Source organism: Oncorhynchus mykiss, chromosome 13 (assembly GCF_057628025.1).
Source record: "Oncorhynchus mykiss isolate SJ-2025 chromosome 13, ASM5762802v1, whole genome shotgun sequence".
NCBI classification, from domain to species: Eukaryota; Metazoa; Chordata; class Actinopteri; order Salmoniformes; family Salmonidae; genus Oncorhynchus; species Oncorhynchus mykiss.
The window spans coordinates 15,345,834-15,362,500 of NC_143034.1; the positions used below are offsets into that span (position 1 = coordinate 15,345,834).

At 47.5% G+C, this 16,667-nt stretch overlaps 1 protein-coding gene across 1 annotated transcript in view; it reads left to right on the plus strand.

Moving 5' to 3' along the window:
* The window catches only part of armh3 (armadillo like helical domain containing 3), a 62,684-nt gene that overhangs the window by 5,942 nt on the left and 40,075 nt on the right, over positions 1–16,667 (plus strand). The window contains exons 4-16 of the mRNA XM_090195415.1: positions 221–367; positions 1,144–1,251; positions 2,059–2,151; positions 2,280–2,354; positions 2,672–2,758; positions 2,828–2,884; positions 3,359–3,402; positions 4,543–4,603; positions 4,790–4,836; positions 5,057–5,132; positions 6,217–6,310; positions 10,572–10,673; positions 15,134–15,192. Coding sequence (XP_090051541.1) covers positions 221–367; positions 1,144–1,251; positions 2,059–2,151; positions 2,280–2,354; positions 2,672–2,758; positions 2,828–2,884; positions 3,359–3,402; positions 4,543–4,603; positions 4,790–4,836; positions 5,057–5,132; positions 6,217–6,310; positions 10,572–10,673; positions 15,134–15,192 — 1,050 coding nt within the window. The remainder of the gene's footprint in view (positions 1–220; positions 368–1,143; positions 1,252–2,058; positions 2,152–2,279; positions 2,355–2,671; positions 2,759–2,827; positions 2,885–3,358; positions 3,403–4,542; positions 4,604–4,789; positions 4,837–5,056; positions 5,133–6,216; positions 6,311–10,571; positions 10,674–15,133; positions 15,193–16,667) is intronic.

Here is a 16,667-nt window from a genome sequence, read left to right on the forward strand (position 1 = left end):
TGACCTCCCAACCCTCCCTCCTCCCCCTCACCTTTCTCACCCAACCCTCTCCCCCCCTCTCTCTCCCAAACATCTTCCCCCTCCATCTACCAAACCTCCCTCTTCCCCCACTCTCTCCCTCTACCCCCCCCCCCCTCTCGCTCAACCTTCCCTTTTCCATCCACCCTTACTCTACTCTCTCCCCCTCTGTACCCCCCCCCCCCCCCCCCCCCTCCCCCAGGTGAATCTGGAGTACCTGGAGGCCAAGCTGGAGTCTCTGGATGGAGATGAGGTGATGAAGATTAAAGACAACATCAACAGTCTGTTCCACCACTGTGTTCAGGCCCTGGCAGAGGAGCACCAGATCAAAGTGGTCAACGCCCTGCAGGTAAGTGGGAGTGTGTGTGTGTGTGGGGGTGTTCCACTATTGTGTTCAGACCCTGGCAGAGGAGCACCAAAAGCGGGACTTTAGGGATCATAGCTTTAACCTAGATTCACCTGGTCAGTCTATGTCATGGAAAGAGCAGGTGTTCCTAATGTTTTGTACATTCAGTGTAAGTTGCATCAGGTGTGTGGATTGAGGTGGAACAAAACCTTGACCAGGGGTGAAGAACACTGCTCTACAGACCTGTTATGGTACTGACGGGGCAGGATGTATTGATCTGTTATGGTGCTGACGAGGCAGGATGTATTGATCTGTACATGGACCTGTTATGGTACTGACGAGCTAACAGACAGGATGTAGGGGTCTGGACCATAGAACTGTTATGGTGCTGATGGGGCTATAGACAGGATGTATTGATCTGTTATGGTACTGACGGGGCTATAGACAGGATGTAAGGGTCTGTTATGGTACTGACGAGGCTACAGACAGGATGTAGGGGTCTGGACCATAGAGATAGATAGAGGACTTGTCTTTCTATCTGTGCGGCTATAGCGTCTGTGACAGCATGGGCAGTGCCATTGAGACTACAACCCATAGGAATCCCCACCCAGTTAACTGCAGTTACTTTAAAATTGTGTAAACATGGTGGAAGCCCTCAATGGCGTTGCCCATGCTGAAACTTCCCTTTGGTCACTAGAGGCCTCTATCATAATCTATGGTCTGTGGTGTTTGACCTTTCACCCACATTGTCATGAAGGTGTATCTGTCCCCTCCTCCAGACTCTGTGTGCGTTGTTCCGTGGGGTTCACCAGAAGAACAAGTCAGCCTCGGGCTTCGACATCATCAACATGCTCGTGGGCTTCGACAAGGCCGAGCTCCGCATGAAGGTGTGTGTGTCCTATAGGACTTCATGTAGAGTTTGGAGAGCTTGCTGTGTGTGTGTCCTACAGGACTTCATGAAGAGTTTGGAGAGCTTGCTGTGTGTGTGTCCTACAGGACTTCATGTAGAGTTTGGAGAGCTTGCTGTGTGTGTGTGTGTCCTACAGGACTTCATGTAGAGTTTGGAGAGCTTGCTGTGTGTGTGTGTGTCCTACAGGACTTCATGTAGAGTTTGGAGAGCTTGCTGTGTGTGTGTCCTACAGGACTTCATGGAGAGTTTGGAGAGCTTGCTGTGTGTGTGTGTGTCCTACAGGACTTCATGGAGAGTTTGGAGAGTTTGCTGTGTGTGTGTCCTACAGGACTTCATGGAGAGTTTGGAGAGTTTGCTGTGTGTGTGTGTGTCCTACAGGACTTCATGGAGAGTTTGGAGAGCTTGCTGTGTGTGTGTCCTACAGGACTTCATGAAGAGTTTGGAGAGCTCGCTGTGTGTGTGTCCTACAGGACTTCATGAAGAGTTTGGAGAGCTTGCTGTGTGTGTGTGTGTCCTACAGGACTTCATGGAGAGTTTGGAGAGCTTGCTGTGTGTGTGTCCTACAGGACTTCATGGAGAGTTTGGAGAGTTTGCTGTGTGTGTGTGTGTCCTACAGGACTTCATGGAGAGTTTGGAGAGCTTGCTGTGTGTGTGTCCTACAGGACTTCATGAAGAGTTTGGAGAGCTTGCTGTGTGTGTGTCCTACAGGACTTCATGGAGAGTTTTTGAAAACTATTTTCCCTGTTTGACCCGAGTGAACATGACCCGTGTGTCTCTCCCACAGGACCTGATGGAGAGTTTAGACAGCCTGCTGTGTGGGGAGGGTTCAGAAAGTCTCAAGGCCCTGTGTCTCAAACTACTGCTGTGTTTAGTGACGGTAAGACACACACACACACACACACACACTCACCCCCCCCCCCCCCCCCCCCCCCACACACACACACCCACACACACACACACACACACACACTCTCTCTCTCTTTAAATAGTGTTTTTGTGTTGCAGGTAACAGACAACATCAGTCAGAACACCATCCTAGAGTATGTTATGATCAACAGCATCTTTGAGGCCATTCTGCAGGTAAGACTGTTACTGAGGACTGGGGATGTCAGTAATGTTAGGGTATTTACCTGTTAATATGTCATCCCAGTGAATTGATGACTGTGCCAATATCTCTCTCTCTGTCTCTCTCTCTCTCTGTCTGTCTCTCTGTCTCTGTCTGTCTCTCTCTGTCTGTCTCTCTCTCTGTCTGTCTCTCTCTCTGTCTCTCTCTCTCTCTCTGTCTCTCTCTCTCTCTGTCTCTCTCTCTCTCTCTGTCTCTCTGTCTGTCTGTCTCTGTCTGTCTCTCTCTCTGTCTCTCTGTCTCTCTGTCTCTATGTCTCTCTCCCCCCATGTAGATCCTATCAGATGTGTCCACTAGAGGACAACATGGTTATGATGCTGTTGTCCTCCTGGCTCTGCTCGTCAACTACAGGAAGTACGAGGTGAGCCGGCGTGTTTTCCTCCTCTGTTGACAGGATGGAACCGTTCTAACTCTTCTTCTTTGTTGTCAGTCTGTGAATCCCTACATTGTGAAGCTGTCCATAGTGGATGATGAACCAACCCTAGACGTGAGTATTCATGTAGATGTCGTATTGTTTATTCCTGCCTTTATTAAACTATGTCTCATGTTAATGTTGGGTAAAGAAAAAATGTTGGCGGCAAACTTGGTAGAATTGTAGGAAATTAGATCAACTCAGATAAAAATGTTGTACTCTGCCGCATGGCATAATGAGCAGATTTGCATGAAATGTGTTATAAAATTGTAATAGATTTTTCTCTCCATCACATGGCACGATGTGTAGAATTGCAGGAAATTAAATACAATTTCTCACCACGCAAGGTGGGGAACTCCTGACCACATTTGACATGTTTTCAAGAGCTTGGTTTTCAGGAAAACACTGAAAAGTTTAAGAATCCCTAATTTAGACTTCAGAGAGTGTTTATCATAAAAAATACTAGAACTAACTAGAACTAACATACCCCATTCTGTTATCACGTTTTCATCAAAAGTCTCCTACTAAAGGATTCATGTCTTTCCCTAGGGAATGGGTCTGGTGGTTGGCCAAGCCCTGACACAATATAACAGGTAAACATTACTATCTTTTAACTGGCTACTTTAATGATCTACTTTAGAATTCACCTTTTCATATTTTTGGTCTATTTCTATTCAACAAATGAGACCTACTTTTTACTCTAGTCTCAGCTTGACAGCTTGCATTCTAGGTGTGTGTGTGTGTGTGTGTGTGTGTGTTTCTCAGAGCAACCAGGTTTTGATGTTAATATTCAGGGTGAAAACACCAGGAAGAGCTGTCTGTCTGCTTAGAAACAGGAAGAGCTGTCTGTCTGCTTAGAAACAAGAAGAGCTGTCTGTCTGCTTAGAAACAGGAAGAGCTGTCTGTCTGCTTAGAAACAGGAAGAGCTGTCTGTCTGCTTAGAGACAGGAAGAGCTGTCTGTCTGCTTAGAAACAGGAAGAGTTGTCTGTCTGCTTAGAAACAGGAAGAGCTGTCTGTCTGCTTAGAACCAGGAAGAGCTGTCTGTCTGCTTAGAAACAGGAAGAGCTGTCTGTCAGCTTAGAACCAGGAAGAGCTGTCTGTCTGCTTAGAAACAGGAAGAGCTGTCTGTCTGCTTAGAACCAGGAAGAGCTGTCTGTCTGCTTAGAAACAGGAAGAGCTGTCTGTCTGCTTAGAAACAGGAAGACCTGTCTGTCTGCTTAGAAACAGGAAGACCTGTCTGTCTGCTTAGAAACAGGAAGACCTGTCTGTCTGCTTAGAAACAGGAAGAGCTGCCTGTCTGCTTAGAAACAGGAAGAGCTGTCCGTCTGCTTAGAAACAGGAAGAGCTGTCTGTCTGCTTAGAAACAGGACGAGCTGTCTGTCTGCTTAGAAACAGGACGAGCTGTCTGTCTGCTTAGAAACAGGAAGTGCTGTCTGTCTGCTTAGAAACAGGAAGAGCTGTTTGTCTGCTTATAAACAGGAAGAGCTGTCCGTCTGCTTAGAAACAGGAAGAGCTGTCTGTCTGCTTAAAAACAGGAAGACCTGTCTGTCTGCTTAGAAACAGGAAGAGCTGTCTGTCTGCTTAGAAACAGGAAGAGCTGTCTGTCTGCTTAGAAACAGATCACATTAAAGTAACAGATGATGAGATATTTCATGTCCATCCATATACTCATAACCCCAGGGCAGACATTTATGTTGATTGTCATGTTCTCTCCCTGTGTCTGTGTCTCCAGACAGTACAAAGACAAAGAGGAGGAGAACCATGGAGGGTTCTTCTCTACACTCACCAGTATGGTAAGAACACATCTGATCCTACAATGAAATATAGTACAACATATTGGGCCACTTTCCCCAGACACAGATTAAGTCTAGTCTAATGATCTATGTGACCCACCAACACACCGCAACAACTAATCATTCTCCTAAACAACTGTCAATTTTGTCAACATGCTCTCATTGTAATTCCTGTCTTGTCCACAGGTGGGCAGTATGTTCATTGCAGATGCAGATGAGAAGCTCTCAGTACAGTAAGTACATGCTTAGAGTAGAAGTTGCCCTTAGCCACAGATCTAGTAGGTGAAAAACACAGACCTGACTGTAGTTCAGTGTCTATAGGACAACTTCATCCATGCAGAGTGATTGGGACCTCTCTGGTCCCTTAGTCAGTGTGATGTCACAAATACAATCTGGAACCATTGTTCTAATGGGCTGATATTGACATTTTGACCCCTCTCTGACCTCCCCCAGGACCAATGAGGCGATTCTGCTGGCGCTGTACGAGGCCGTGCACCTCAACCGCAACTTCATCACTGTTCTCGCTCAGGTGACTTAGACTACTTCAACTGTCGCTAGGAACAAAACTACTTCTATTGTCGCTAGGAACAAAACTACTTCTACTGTTGCTAGGAACAAAACTACTACTACTGTCGCTAGAAACAAAACTACTTCTACTGTCGCTAGGAACAAAACTACTACTGTCGCTAGGAACAAAACTACTACTACTGTCGCTAGGAACAAAACTACTACTACTGTCGCTAGAAACAAAACTACTTCTACTGTCGCTAGGAACAAAACTACTACTGTCGCTAGGAACAAAACTACTTCTATTGTCGCTAGGAACAAAACTACTTCTACTGTTGCTAGGAACAAAACTACTACTACTGTCGCTAGAAACAAAACTACTTCTATTGTCGCTAGGAACAAAACTACTTCTACTGTTGCTAGGAACAAAACTACTACTACTGTCGCTAGAAACAACTTTTTCTTCTACTTCATCTTTTTTTCTATTTTCTCCTGTTCTCGCTCAGGTGAAGTTAAACTACTATTTATAGAAACAAAATGTATTCTATTTAAAAAATATATTTTGGCTTTGAGGCAAAGAAGTTGATTGTCTCCTTCCTCCGCTTGGGAGGAGGCGGACAGAGAGGGTGAGGGAGGGAGGCGGACAGAGAGGGTGAGGGAGGGAGGCGGACAGAGAGGGTGAGGGCGAGAGGCAGAGAGAGAGGGTGTGAGTGAGGGAGGCAGAGAGAGAGAGAGAGAGAGAGGGGGAGAGTGAGGGTGGAAGGCAGAGAGGGGGTGAGGGTGGGAGGTATAGAGAGAGAGGGTGAGGGCGGAGATAAAGAAGGGGGAGGGGTAATTGGTTCTTTTTCTAAAGTCAGTGTTTTAGTTCTATCAGATGCCAGCATCTCTGATGTCTGATAGTGTTGTATAGAATGACCTGACGCTGATTGGAGAGAGGAGGAGAGGAGAACAAATAGGTGGAATTGTCTTTGTTCTGGTTTCATCTGCTCAGCTTTCCTTGAAAGTCATGTGTTCTCTCTCCCTCTAATCCCACTATCTCTCTGTCTGCCTCCTCTACCTCTCTTTCTTCTCCTCACTCATTTGCTCTGTCACCTGTCAATCAACAGAGTCACCCAGAGATTGACATCCCGACCACACCCATCACCCCTGTTCCGACCACTCCCACGACGCCGCTTGGCACAACCCCGCTCTCTATGGACAGTGAGTAACATGATTGGTCCGGACTCTGTCCATGAACGAATGACATTTACAGATTAATTATTGACTGAATGAGTGAATGAAATGAAACCTTTATTAGTAATAATAATCACTAGTGTTTAAATTGATGTAGTTACTATTTTTTAAATCTTTCCTGTTTTCTGTTACTGGGGTAATTCTGGAAAATGGAACGGTTGGCCAACCAAGTCAACCAAGACCCCTCCACTCCTTTAGTTCCCCTCCACTCCTTTAGTTCCAATCCACTCCTTTAGTTCTCCTCCACTCCTTTAGTTCCCCTCCACTCCTTTAGTTCCCTTCACTCCTTTAGTTCCCCTCCACTCCTTTAGTTCCCCTCCACTCCTTTAGTTCCCCTCCACTCCTTTAGTTCCCCTCCACTCCTTTAGTTCCCCTTCCCCCTTTAAACCAGTGGACATAGGAGGAAACATTTTAACAAGCGTCTGAAACATTCTGTTTTAAAGAAATACGTTTCTCGTCATTGTTTTTGGCCGCCCATTTTTGATAACCCCTCCATACACGTGCGCCACACGAACACACACAATCTGAACCTGTTCAGTTCACGTGCAATGTAACTGTTAAAACATGCATGGTGTGTGTTTCTTGCTAAAAGCCATTTGCTGTATGAAATATTAACTGAACTGGCTTCAAATACAGATGAATCTTTCAGGTAGAGAACCATGTCACCACACACACACACACACACACACACACACACACACACACCCTTTTCCCCCTGTGAACCATGTGCTTAGCTGGCATCATGGCCATGATGTCATAACCAGTCGTCTTGGACCTGATCCAGGATTGGAGGGAAGGTGGGATGAGGACAAATCTAAATGGAGGGAGGAGACTGGGGTGGAGTAGAAGTTGTTGGCTCCTGTTTTATCTGTGAAACTAGCCTCTGGGATGTGAGATCCACCTGACTGTCTCGTATAGCGTCTTGACTAGCTAATAGTGGATCACTTCATAGCTTCTCTTCTTGTCTCTACCGACAGTAAAGCTCATTATTAGGTCGAACGTTCAACATTCAAATAACATTCCATTAACGTTACTATGAAGTTAAATTAACGTTGTTGAACATGAATGGCCGTGTTTCTCTCCCTACCAGTGATGGATGTTGCAGTGGAGTTGTTGTGAGGTTGAGGGGTCTCTCCCTGGAGTTGCTGTGGGGTCTCTCCCTGGAGTTGATGTGAGGTTGAGGGGTCTCTCCCTGGAGTTGTTGAGGGGTCTCTCCCTGGAGTTGTTGAGGGGTCTCTCCCTGGAGTTGTTGAGGGGTCTCTCCCTGGAGTTGTTGAGGGGTCTCTCCCTGGAGTTGTTGAGGGGTCTCTCCCTGGAGTTGATGTGAGGTTGAGGGGTCTCTCCCTGGAGTTGTTGAGGGGTCTCTCCCTGGAGTTGATGTGAGGTTGAGGGGTCTCTCCCTGGAGTTGTTGGGAGGTTGAGGGGTCTCTCCCTGGAGTTGTTGGGAGGTTGAGGGGTCTCTCCCTGGAGTTGTTGTGAGGTTGAGGGGTCTCTCCCTGGAGTTGATGTGAGGTTGAGGGGTCTCTCCCTGGAGTTGTTGAGGGGTCTCTCCCTGGAGTTGATGTGAGGTTGAGGGGTCTCTCCCTGGAGTTGTTGGGAGGTTGAGGGGTCTCTCCCTGGAGTTGTTGTGAGGTTGAGGGGTCTCTCCCTGGAGTTGTTGTGAGGTTGAGGGGTCTCTCCCTGGAGTTGTTGAGGGGTCTCTCCCTGGAGTTGTTGAGGGGTCTCTCCCTGGAGTTGTTGGGAGGTTGAGGGGTCTCTCCCTGGAGTTGGGTGGTTGAGGGGTCTCTCCCTGAAGTTGTTGAGGGGTCTGTCCCTGGAGTTGATGTGAGGTTGAGGGGTCTCTCCCTGGAGTTGTTGAGGGGTCTCTCCCTGGAGTTGTTGAGGGGTCTCTCCCTGGAGTTGATGTGAGGTTGAGGGGTCTCTCCCTGGAGTTGTTGAGGGGTTGAGGGGTCTCTCCCTGGAGTTGTTGAGGGGTCTCTCCCTGGAGTTGTTGAGGGGTCTCTCCATGGAGTTGTTGAGGGGTCTCTCCCTGGAGTTGTTGAGGGGTCTCTCCCTGGAGTTGTTGTGAGGTTGAGGGGTCTCTCCCTGGAGTTGTTGTGAGGTTGAGGGGTCTCTGCCTGGAGTTGTTGAGGGGTCTCTCCCTGGAGTTGTTGGGAGGTTGAGGGGTCTCTCCCTGGAGATGCTGTGAGGTTGAGGGGTCTCTCCCTGGGGTTGATGTGAGGTTGAGGGGTCTCTCCCTGGAGTTGTTGAGGGGTCTCTCCCTGGAGTTGTTGAGGGGTCTCTCCCTGGAGTTGTTGAGGGGTCTCTCCCTGGAGTTGTTGAGGGGTCTCTCCCTGGAGTTGATGTGAGGTTGAGGGGTCTCTCCCTGGAGTTGTTGAGGGGTCTCTCCCTGGAGTTGATGTGAGGTTGAGGGGTCTCTCCCTGGAGTTGTTGGGAGGTTGAGGGGTCTCTCCCTGGAGTTGTTGGGAGGTTGAGGGGTCTCTCCCTGGAGTTGTTCTGAGGTTGAGGGGTCTCTCCTTGGAGTTGTTGTGAGGTTGAGGGGTCTCTGCCTGGAGTTGTTGAGGGGTCTCTCCCTGGAGTTGTTGGGAGGTTGAGGGGTCTCTCCCTGGAGTTGCTGTGAGGTTGAGGGGTCTCTCCCTGGAGTTGCTGTGAGGTTGAGGGGTCTCTCCCTGGAGTTGATGTGAGGTTGAGGGGTCTCTCCCTGGAGTTGTTGAGGGGTCTCTCTCTGGAGTTGGGAGGTTGAGGGGTCTCTCCCTGGAGTTGATGTGAGGTTGAGGGGTCTCTCCCTGGAGTTGTTGGGAGGTTGAGGGGTCTCTCCCTGGAGTTGTTGTGAGGTTGAGGGGTCTCTGCCTGGAGTTGTTGAGGGGTCTCTCCCTGGAGTTGTTGGGAGGTTGAGGGGTCTCTCCCTGGAGTTGCTGTGAGGTTGAGGGGTCTCTCCCTGGGGTTGATGTGAGGTTGAGGGGTCTCTCCCTGGAGTTGTTGAGGGGTCTCTCCCTGGAGTTGTTGAGGGGTCTCTCCCTGGAGTTGTTGAGGGGTCTCTCCCTGGAGTTGTTGAGGGGTCTCTCCCTGGAGTTGTTGAGGGGTCTCTCCCTGGAGTTGATGTGAGGTTGAGGGGTCTCTCCCTGGAGTTGTTGAGGGGTCTCTCCCTGGAGTTGATGTGAGGTTGAGGGGTCTCTCCCTGGAGTTGTTGGGAGGTTGAGGGGTTTCTCCCTGGAGTTGTTGGGAGGTTGAGGGGTCTCTCCCTGGAGTTGTTCTGAGGTTGAGGGGTCTCTCCCTGGAGTTGTTGTGAGGTTGAGGGGTCTCTGCCTGGAGTTGTTGAGGGGTCTCTCCCTGGAGTTGTTGGGAGGTTGAGGGGTCTCTCCCTGGAGTTGCTGTGAGGTTGAGGGGTCTCTCCCTGGAGTTGCTGTGAGGTTGAGGGGTCTCTCCCTGGAGTTGATGTGAGGTTGAGGGGTCTCTCCCTGGAGTTGTTGAGGGGTCTCTCTCTGGAGTTGGGAGGTTGAGGGGTCTCTCCCTGGAGTTGATGTGAGGTTGAGGGGTCTCTCCCTGGAGTTGCTGTGAGGTTGAGGGGTCTCTCCCTGGAGTTGCTGTGAGGTTGAGGGGTCTCTCCCTGGAGTTGTTGAGGGGTGTCTCCCTGGAGTTGTTGAGGGGTCTCTCCCTGGAGTTGCTGTGAGGTTGAGGGGTCTCTCCCTGGAGTTGTTGAGGGGTCTCTCCCTGGAGTTGTTGAGGGGTCTCTCCCTGGAGTTGTTGAGGGGTCTCTCCCTGGAGTTGATGTGAGGTTGAGGGGTCTCTCCCTGTAGTTGTAGTTGTTGAGGGGTTGAGGGGTCTCTCCCTTGAGTTGTTGAGGGGTTGAGGGGTCTCTCCCTGGAGTTGTTGGGAGGTTGAGGGGTCTCTCCCTGGAGTTGTTGAGGGGTTGAGGGGTCTCTCCCTGCAGTTGTTGAGGGGTCTCTCCCTGGAGTTGTTTTCTGCCAACAATTGCACATTCTCAGTTTCCCCCTCCTCACCCAGACCCCTCCCAGAAACCTCTATCAGTTCTCCCAACCTCATTCCACGGAGGATCTAATGTTGGCTAAATCCTTGCTTCATGCCAAGAAGCTATTTTAGTTTATTTTTGACCGTTTCATTTGAAAACAATCACAGTAAGGTTCTTAGCTGTTACCCAAATGGATCTTTCAACATTTCAACATAACATTAGTATTATGTTGAACCAACGCTGTGTCCTGCTTTCCAGTGATGAACTCTTCAGAACTTCCCCTGGATCCTAACCTTCAGACCAGTAACCTGCTCATCACCTTCCTCAAGTACTCCTCCATCGTCATGCAGGACACCAAAGGTTTAAATACACGGCTATCTCTATCTCTCTACCTCTCTCTATCTCTCTACCACTATCTCTATCTCTATATCTCTACCACTATCTCTATATCTCTACCACTATCTCTCTATCCCCATCTCTCTACCTCTCTCTATCTCTCTACCACTCTCTATCTCTCCACCAATCTCTCTCTACCCCTATCTCTCTTTCTCTTTCTCTCTATCTCTACCTCTCTCTATCTCTCCCCCACTATCTCTCACTATCTCTATATCTCTACCACTATCTCTCTATCTCCATCTCTCTACCTCTCTCTATCTCTCTAACTCTCCACCACTATCTCTCACTATCTCTCTCTACCCCTATCTCGCTTTCTCTATCTCTATCCCTCCACCACTATCTCTCACTATCTCTCTGTCTGTCTGTCTGTCTGTCTGTCTGTCTGTCTGTCTGTCTGTCTGTCTGTCTGTCTGTCTGTCTGTCCTGTCTGTCCTGTCTGTTCTGTCTGTTCTGTCTGTTCTGTCTGTTCTGTCCGTCCGTCCGTCCGTCCGTCCGTCCGTCTGTCTGTCATCAATCATTAAAACATTATTTAATTATTTAACCGTTATTTAACTAGGCAAGTTAGTTAAGAACAAATTATTTTATACAATCACGGCCTAGCCCGGCCAAACCCAAACCGGACGACGCTGGGCCAATTGTGTGCTGCCCCATGGGTCTCCCAATCACGTCCGGTTGTGTTACAGCCCAGGATTTGAACCAACCTTGCACAGAGATGCAGTGCTTTGGATCGCTGCGCCACTTGGGAACCCAAAACAAGAAAATTAATTAAGTCCAAGGGAGGAGTGAAAACCCACAGACACTCAGTCCTCCGTGGAATGAGTTAACACGTCTATCTATCTCTGTCCTCTATCACTTCATCAAATACTCCTCCACAGTCAGACTCTATCTCTCTCTGTCCTCTATCACTTCATCAAATACTCCTCCACAGTCAGACTCTATCTCTCTGTTCTCTATCACTTCATCAAATACTCCTCCACAGTCAGACTCTATCTCTGTCCTCTATCACTTCATCAAATACTCCTCCACAGTCAGACTATCTATCTCTGTCCTCTATCACTTCATCAAATACTCCTCCACAGTCAGACTCTATCTCTCTCTGTCCTCTATCACTTCATCAAATACTCCTCCACAGTCAGACTCTATCTCTCTCTGTCCTCTATCACTTCATCAAATACTCCTCCACAGTCAGACTCTATCTCTGTCCTCTATCACTTCATCAAATACTCCTCCACAGTCAGACTCTATCTCTCTCTGTTCTCTATCACTTCATCAAATACTCCTCCACAGTCAGACTCTATCTCTCTGTCCTCTATCACTTCATCAAATACTCCTCCACAGTCAGACTCTATCTCTCTGTCCTCTATCACTTCATCAAATACTCCTCCACAGTCAGACTCTCTCTATCTCTCTGTCCTCTATCACTTCATCAAATACTCCTCCACAGTCAGACTCTATCTCTCTCTGTCCTCTATCACTTCATCAAATACTCCTCCACAGTCAGACTCTATCTATCTCTGTTCTCTATCACTTCATCAAATACTCCTCCACAGTCAGACTCTCTCTATCTCTCTGTCCTCTATCACTTCATCAAATACTCCTCCACAGTCAGACTCTATCTCTCTCTGTCCTCTATCACTTCATCAAATACTCCTCCACAGTCAGACTCTATCTCTCTGTCCTCTATCACTTCATCAAATACTCCTCCACAGTCAGACTCTATCTCTGTCCTCTATCACTTCATCAAATACTCCTCCACAGTCAGACTCTCTCTATCTCTGTCCTCTATCACTTCATCAAATACTCCTCCACAGTCACTCTCTCTATCTCTGTCCTCTATCACTTCATCAAATACTCCTCCACAGTCACTCTCTCTATCTCTGTCCTCTATCACTTCATCAAATACTCCTCCACAGTCAGACTCTCTCTATCTCTCTGTCCTCTATCACTTCATCAAATACTCCTCCACAGTCAGACTCTCTCTCTCTGTCCTCTATCACTTCATCAAATACTCCTCCACAGTCAGACTCTATCTCTCTCTGTCCTCTATCACTTCATCAAATACTCCTCCACAGTCAGACTCTATCTCTGTCCTCTATCACTTCATCAAATACTCCTCCACAGTCAGACTCTATCTCTCTCTGTTCTCTATCACTTCATCAAATACTCCTCCACAGTCAGACTCTCTCTCTCTGTCCTCTATCACTTCATCAAATACTCCTCCACAGTCAGACTCTATCTCTCTGTTCTCTATCACTTCATCAAATACTCCTCCACAGTCAGACTCTATCTCTCTGTTCTCTATCACTTCATCAAATACTCCTCCACAGTCAGACTCTATCTCTCTCTGTCCTCTATCACTTCATCAAATACTCCTCCACAGTCAGACTCTCTCTCTCTATCCTCTCACTTCATCAAATACTCCTCCACAGTCAGACTATCTCTCTCTGTCCTCTATCACTTCATCAAATACTCCTCCACAGTCAGACTCTCTCTATCTCTGTCCTCTATCACTTCATCAAATACTCCTCCACAGTCAGACTATCTCTCTCTGTCCTCTATCACTTCATCAAATACTCCTCCACAGTCAGACTCTATCTCTCTGTTCTCTATCACTTCATCAAATAGTCCTCCACAGTCAGACTCTCTCTCTCTCTGTCCTCTATCACTTCATCAAATACTCCTCCACAGTCAGACTCTATCTCTGTCCTCTATCACTTCATCAAATACTCCTCCACAGTCAGACTCTCTCTATCTCTGTCCTCTATCACTTCATCAAATACTCCTCCACAGTCAGACTCTATCTCTCTCTGTCCTCTATCACTTCATCAAATACTCCTCCACAGTCAGACTCTATCTCTCTCTGTCCTCTATCACTTCATCAAATACTCCTCCACAGTCAGACTCTCTCTATCTCTGTCCTCTATCACTTCATCAAATACTCCTCCACAGTCAGACTCTATCTCTCTCTGTCCTCTATCACTTCATCAAATACTCCTCCACAGTCAGACTCTATCTCTCTCTGTCCTCTATCACTTCATCAAATACTCCTCCACAGTCAGACTCTATCTCTCTGTTCTCTATCACTTCATCAAATACTCCTCCACAGTCAGACTCTATCTCTCTCTGTCCTCTATCACTTCATCAAATACTCCTCCACAGTCAGACTCTATCTCTCTATCCTCTCACTTCATCAAATACTCCTCCACAGTCAGACTCTCTCTATATCTGTCCTCTATCACTTCATCAAATACTCCTCCACAGTCAGACTCTATCTCTCTGTCCTCTATCACTTCATCAAATACTCCTCCACAGTCAGACTCTATCTCTCTCTATCCTCTCACTTCATCAAATACTCCTCCACAGTCAGACTCTATCTCTCTATCATCTATCACTTCATCAAATACTCCTCCACAGTCAGACTCTATCTCTCTCTGTCCTCTATCACTTCATCAAATACTCCTCCACAGTCAGACTCTATCTCTCTATCATCTATCACTTCATCAAATACTCCTCCACAGTCAGACTCTATCTCTCTATCATCTATCACTTCATCAAATACTCCTCCACAGTCAGACTCTATCTCTCTATCATCTATCACTTCATCAAATACTCCTCCACAGTCAGACTCTCTCTATCTCTGTGTATTTATTCTCTCTATCTCCATACCCTCTATCTTGTACTTTCTTTCATTCCTTATTTTCTTGTTCAGTACTTCCCCCCTTTCTTCTCCTCTCTTCCCCCTTTCTTCTCCTCTCTTCCCCCTTCTCTCTTCCCCCCTTTCTTCTCCTCTCTTCCCCCTTTCTTCTCCTCTCTCCCCCCTTTATTCTCCTCTCTTCCTCCCTTTCTTCTCCTCTCTCCCCCCTTCTCCTCTCTTCCTCCCTTTCTTCTCCTCTCTTGCCCCCTTTCTTCTCCTCTCTTCCTCCCTTTCTTCTCCTCTCTCCCCCCTTTCTTCTCCTCTCGTCCTCCCTTTCTTCTCCTCTCTTCCCCCTTTCTTCTCCTCTCTTCCCCCTTTCTTCTCCTCTCTTCCCCTTTTCTTCTCCTCTCTTCCCCCACTTCTCGCAATCCTCTTCTCAAAATACCAGCTGTCAAGTTGTCCTCCCTCTCTCTCCTTCCCAATTCTTGCTACTTTGCCTTTTCATTGAGCTCGTTTTCAGTCCATATCACTCCCTCAATGTGTATCTCTCTCCCTCATCTGTCCTTTCTCATCCTTCCTGTCTCCCCTCTCCTTATTCCATATGAATAGTGCCAGATTCATTCTCTCTCTCTCTCTCCCTCTCTCTCTCTCTCTCTCTCTCGCTCTCCCTCTGTATCTCCTCGCTCTCTCACTCTCTCTCGCTCTCTCTCTGTATCTCCTCTCTCTCTCTCTCTCTCTCTCTCTCTCTCTCTCTCTCTCTGTGTTTCTCTCCCTCTCTTTCTATCTCCAGATGAACACAGACTCAACAGTGCCAGACTCTGTCTCATCATCCTCACCTGTATAACGGAGGTATGTACACCTGTGTAACGGAGGTATGTACACCTGTATATCGGAGGTATGTACACCTGTGTAACAGAGGTATGTACACCTGTGTAACGGAGGTATGTACACCTGTGTGACGGAGGTATGTACTCCTGTGTGACGGAGGTATGTACACCTGTGTGACGGAGGTATGTACACCTGTGTGACGGAGGTATGTACACATGTATGACGGAGGTATGTACACCTGTGTGACGGAGGTATGTACACCTGTGTGACGGAGGTATGTACACATGTATGACGGAGGTATGTACACCTGTGTGACGGAGGTATGTACACCTGTGTGACGGAGGTACGTACACCTGTGTGACGGAGGTACGTGCACCTGTGTGACGGAGGTATGTGCACCTGTGTGACGGAGGTACGTGCACCTGTGTGACGGAGGTACGTGCACCTGTGTGACGGAGGTACGTGCACCTGTGTGACGGAGGTATGTACACCTGTGTGATGGGTCTCAAACTCTGCTTCTCTGTCTCCGTCCCTTCCGCTCGTATTGTCTCTCCTCCTCTTTGATATCTCTCTCTGTCTTTCTCTCTGTCCAATAGGACCAGTATGATGTCTTACTCTCTGTTCTATAGGACCAGTGTGATGTCTTACTCTCTGTCCTATAGGACCAGTATGATGTCTTTCTCTCTGTCCTATAGGACCAGTATGATGTCTTTCTCTCTGTCCTATAGGACCAGTATGATGTCTTTCTCTCTGTCCTATAGGACCAGTATGATGTCTTTCTCTCTGTCCTATAGGACCAGTATGATGTCTTTCTCTCTGTCCTATAGGACCAGTATGATGTCTTTCTCTCTGTCCTATAGGACCAGTATGATGTATTTCTCTCTGTCCTATAGGACCAGTATGCTGATGTCTTTCTCTCTGTCCTATAGGACCAGTATGATGTCTTACTCTCTGTCCTATAGGACCAGTATGATGTCTTACTCTCTGTCCTATAGGACCAGTATGATGTCTTTCTCTCTGTCCTATAGGACCAGTATGATGTCTTACTCTCTGTCCTATAGGACCAGTATGATGTCTTACTCTCTGTCCTATAGGACCAGTATGATGTCTTTCTCTCTGTCCTATAGGACCAGTATGATGTCTTTCTCTCTGTCCTATAGGACCAGTATGATGTCTTTCTCTCTGTCCTATAGGACCAGTATGATGTCTTTCTCTCTGTCCTATAGGACCAGTATGATGTCTTTCTCTCTGTCCTATAGGACCAGTATGATGTCTTTCTCTCTGTCCTATAGGACCAGTATGATGTCTTTCTCTCTGTCCTATAGGACCAGTATGATGTCTTTCTCTCTGTCCTATAGGACCAGTATGATGTCTTTCTCTCTGTCCTATAGGACCAGTATGATGTCTTTCTCTCTGTTCTATAAGACCAGTATGCTGATGTCTTTCTTTCTGTTCTATAGGACCAGTATGCTGATGTCTTTCTCTCTGTCCTATAG